Genomic DNA, 5,009 nt, shown 5'->3' with positions numbered 1-5,009 from the left:
GCTACACGTTATTGATGGATCTTACTCTATTTACATACAAATTGGTGCAAATATGCCCATCTCTTAAAATTCATTTTGTATAAATATATAAAAGTGTCATTTTTGATTTAGCTTGAAGAGGTTGATCATTTATTACAAAAATAAACGAATAAATACAACAGTATATTGTTGCTTCCAACAGGATAAATACTTTACAAATATATAATTTAAAAAACAAATTTAATTGTTAAAATTATTTAAAATAGTACACTTATCGATAAAACTATCAATCGTATATACTGTATTTAATATTAGAACCAATTATTCTCTGAATGTTGAAAACCATTCATACAAAACAGATTATGAGCATGGTAATGAGCAAACACTGGAGGCTACAGGGAAGCAGGGGGACTCTCTAAGATCGATAATGAACAGTTCTGTTTTGGAACAAAGAAGTAGTCCTTGGCTAAGTACTTAGCAAAAAAATATTAAAAGGCAGAGCAACAACAGCACAGTGACTGTTTTAAATACACCTTGAATGATTTATCGCCCAGACTTGCAGGGAAAGACGATTGGGTGAATGGGATGACTGAGGCTTGGACAACGGATCAGGAGCCACAGGGGACCGACTACAAACTATAAATGGGCCTAGTTTGGGATTAGCCAGATTGATGGAACAGAACTTTGTCACTTTCCTTTGGGTTGGAAGGGAAGGAGGGGGTGGATGGAAATGGAGGAAACAAATGGGCACTTTACGAAGCACAAGACACTTGCTCTGCAAAGGAACACAATGACCAAATTCATTAAAAAGATCTGGTGATATATAACAATATTTTCATTATTTACGTGTGTAACAGTATCAGCCTTAGCACAAAACCTCTCAGTTGTAGCTGTTCTCTTTTGTTTTTAACCATGAATTTCATTTTGTAAATAAATTCAAAGGGTTGATTTTTTAAAATATGGCGTGCAAGCACTAGCTCACTTTTGAAAATGCAAAATAATGAAATAAAATGGTCTTGCTTTTCCAGCTTCTCCAATTAAAAGTTACTCTGTTACCCCTAAATCAGGGTTTCTTCCAAAGTAATCAGCAAAGGTTTCTTTTTAATAGAAAACTGTGAAATTTAATGGCAGTTCTTTTGTCATCAAGTAAGCAAAGAGCTCCTAAAATTTTAAATAGACCCATTCTCTGTCTAATCAACTACTACCATTCCTGTAGGGAAAAACAGGATTTCATCTCACGTGCCAGTAGTGTCCACCGTATAAAAACAACCACACCCAATCCTCAGCTTTCCAATAAGGCCTTCTTTGCTTGCCCCTGTAGACCCTCAAAAAATGACGAAGTTTGTCCCCACCCCACCCCCCACTCCAGGTTGTAAATTTGCTGGGCAGAGTGATTACAATAGCAAGAGAAGTAGGGAAACAAGAAAACCAAGAAAAGTAAATTGTGGTTTCTTGTTTTCATTTTTGTCTTCTCTCTGTTTAATAAATATGGCCTTTTTCAGATTTTGCAAATCAAAAGATTGTGATTTTTAGTACGATTTAGTGTTTAAAATAATGCAACCCAATACACGGCCATCTGGCTGGGCTTGATTTATGAAAGTGACACAGGGTCTGTCTGGAAGAAATAACCGTTCCTTGTTGCTCTCACAGTTTTCCGGGGTTTTTAACCCCTGCATCCATATCATAGGGAGAGGAAGTGGAGATGAGAGAAGAAGGCAAAAAGTGAGTGACAGCTAAATGAGATTAGGGGGAAATTAATCTATAAAAATCACTGCTTTATCACCTCAAAATACTTTTTAAAAAGTACATGAAAGGAACCAACTAAGCAGACTTTTGTGTCTTTAGTACTCACAACCTGAGGCATCACACTTCCATTTTCCCACATTGTAAATATTGATACATTAACATGATAAATGTGACCGCTCTGCAGGGTGTATCTAAGGAGTGATCCAAAAAGCTAAAACCTCCAGCACCATTAAAGAAATTACAGAATCACACTAGGGAAAGACCAAAACACAGAAATGTAGAATCTCACGTCTGAGCTGGTAATCACAGAGGGTTATGCAGAGTGGACTATATTCAAGATTTTAGAACTACATTCTTACATTACAGGAAAAGCAAACAAAACAAAACAAAAAAACAAAAACAGCTCAATAATTTAAACGTAATCACATATAGTTATTAATGGGAAGTAATTGATATAAAACATTTTAGAGACTGGTAAGCTATTTTTCACAACTATTAGTCTTCAGAAAAAGAGGAAAGAGACATAGCAATATGACGGGGGACGAAAGGATAAAGAGAGGCTAAACTTTGGGGGGGGGCTCTGTATTAACTATTAATAACCAGTTAACACATTTTTACTGGTGACATAGTCCAATCTTCTGATAAAGATGGTAAAGGACCCAGGTATCCCCAAGAAAAGTACCAGTATTTAGACAATCTCCCCTATAAACACTAAAAACACCCACTAAAATTCAGGGAGAGAAAAATATTGTGAAATTTACAGTTTACCAAGGAGTGACTACTAAGTTAAAGTACTAGCGTTTTCTGGCATGTCTGTCCTTTACTCTAGATTTCCAAATACACCTTAAGTGAAGCAGGCTCGACTTGACTTCCTCAGCACTATCACTTAAGGATTTGCATTAGTAAAAAAATATTTTCTAACGAACTCTTTTCTTCCCACACAGTGTTTATGCATCAGACACAGACTATTTCATTCTAACAAATTTATTTTCTCGATCAGCTCTTACGGAATCACTACTCAAATTAAATTACAATCAAATGATCACATCAAAAGATACCCTTATTACCTAACAACTGTCCATATTTTCATTTCATTTTGATTTGTGCTCGTCTGAAAAAAACACGTAATACAAGATCTGGGGAAAAATAAATTACCGTTTTGCAGCAGTTCATAAGTATTCTGAATAAAATATTAAAAGAAGTCATTTAATGAAAATATAAAGCAAATATTTTTAGATCAACAACGGATCTAACAATTCTATATTGCCGTCTTTTGAAAAGTCTGTTTATTAAAACCTACCAAAAACACTGCTTGGAAATGGCAGTATTATATAATCACATCCACAGCACCCATTCAATCAAAGTTGGCAACAGATTGAGGAGCGAAGTCCAAGAAGTGCAGCGGTTGGTGCTCAGTCTTTCTAAATCCCTTTATCTGAGTCAGTCCAGAAATAAAAAATTAAAAATATTAATAAAAAAAATATTAGCGGTGGAATCTTTAGGCATCCTCCACCCGAGTGACAGCCGTTGCAGCCGGGGTTGGTGGCTGGGCCTCGCTCAGTGCCTAGTCCCCCCGCCAGCGCCCCGGCTGGCCGGGCCTCTCTCACTGCTCGGCGGATGGGCGGATGTCCCCTTCCCCTCACTCATCCCTCTGCTCTTTCGTGATGCTATTATTTCCAAGGTTATTTGGAGGAAACATATTCTTTTTCTTTTGGCTTTGCTCTTCAGTTTGTTAATTTCAGAAGCTGTGAATATTGTTTTTGCTGGAGACTGTACTTTTTTTTTTCTCCTTTCTATTTCATAGTCAGTTTGTCTCCAAATGACTTTAATATGGCCAAGAAGAACAGGGTCCCGGAGCACAGAGTCATCCCTGATTAAACCCGGTGCCTGTGCTTTCTTTCAGGTCGCTCCCAGGAAAGAAAGTTCCGGTGGGTCACTTTAGGCAGCCCTTAGGAGGGAGGGGCGCTTTTATTTTTCAGAGGAGAGGACGAGGCAGGTGCTAGGCGCTGTCCACCGTCGCCTTGTAGGACTTGATAGGGTGAAAAAGACCTCCCGAGTGCAGGTTTGGTGCGCTGGGCATCTTCACCCTTCTTTAAAAAACAAAAACAAGAACCAAAAACGAAACACCACCACAGTATAAACGGGATCTCGCGATCGCCCCCTTTTTCTCTTCCGGTTTTGTTTGTTATATATGTATCTAAAACCGTCTGGGTATTTATTATGCTTGTTTGTTTTGCCCCTCCTTCCTTGGGCTTCAAAAAATGTCTCCTCGACCCGTCTCTCTTTCTCTTTTTTTTCCTCCAAGGGCCGGCATGCCGGTCTTTGGGCTGCGGGGACGGTGGCGGTGGTGACAGCGGAAGCGGCGGCGGAGGCCCGTTCTTCGCGGCGGCCCGGCCCTCACTGCACGCTTGTCTGCAGCCCGTGGTGCGGCGGCGGCGTGTCGGCGCTCACGGCGCCCACCTGCGAGTACACGTCGTCCGGCGTCTGCTGTTGGATCCCGGGCGGCGTCATGCGCTTCTCCTTTTGGCGCCGGTTGCAGAACCAGACCCGCACCACCTCCTTTTCGAGCTGCAGGCTGTCGGCCAGGTTGGTGATCTCCTGCGCCGAGGGCTTGGGGCACTTGAGGAAGTGGCTCTCGAGCGCGCCCTTGACGCTCACCTCGATGGAGGTCCGCTTCTTGCGCTTGCGGCCCTGCGCTGCGATCTTGTCGATGCTCGTGGGGCTGCCGGTGCTCGAGTCCGCCTCCTCCAGCCACTTGTTCAGCAGCGGCTTGAGCTTGCACATGTTCTTGAAGCTCAGCTGCAGGGCCTCGAAGCGGCAAATGGTGGTCTGAGAGAACACGTTGCCATACAGCGTGCCGAGCGCCAGCCCCACGTCGGCCTGCGTGAAGCCCAGCTTGATGCGCCGCTGCTTGAACTGCTTGGCGAACTGCTCCAGGTCGTCAGACGTTGGCGTGTCCTCGTCCGAGTGCGCGTCGTGGCTGTTGAGCCCGGGCCCCGCGCCGCCGCCGTGGTGCGGGGGGCCCTGCGCGTGGTGCGGGTGAGGCGGGTGCGCGTGCGCGTGGTGGTGGTGGTGGTGGTGGTGCTCGGCCAGCTCGGGCGTGTCCCCGCGCACCAGCCCGGGGTGCACCAGGCTCTGGGCGCCGCCGGCAGCGCCGCCGCCGCCGCCGCCAGGCCCCGGGGGCGCGCTCAGCATGCCGTTCACCGTGAAGCCCCCGGGCTGCGAGTACAGCAGGCTCTGCGGCGGCGGCTGCTGGCCCGCGGCCATGGACGGGAGGTGCGCGG

General features: G+C 44.4%; 1 protein-coding gene across 1 annotated transcript; it reads right to left on the bottom strand.

Annotated features, from left to right (window-relative positions):
* Positions 1–202: 202 nt before the first annotated feature.
* Positions 203–5,007, bottom strand: POU3F3 (POU class 3 homeobox 3; the record flags this gene model as incomplete). The annotated part of the gene is made up of 1 exon (XM_019627158.1): positions 203–5,007. A coding segment is annotated over one exon (885 nt), but the record flags the coding sequence as incomplete, so codon positions are not given.
* Between the last annotated feature and the right edge of the window lie 2 nt (positions 5,008–5,009).

The sequence above is a fragment of the Hipposideros armiger genome, unplaced genomic scaffold, assembly GCF_001890085.2.
Source record: "Hipposideros armiger isolate ML-2016 unplaced genomic scaffold, ASM189008v1 scaffold_716, whole genome shotgun sequence".
NCBI classification, from domain to species: domain Eukaryota; kingdom Metazoa; phylum Chordata; class Mammalia; order Chiroptera; family Hipposideridae; genus Hipposideros; species Hipposideros armiger.
Note: the sequence above shows the minus strand (reverse complement) of the source record. Positions and strands in the feature narration are given on the sequence as shown.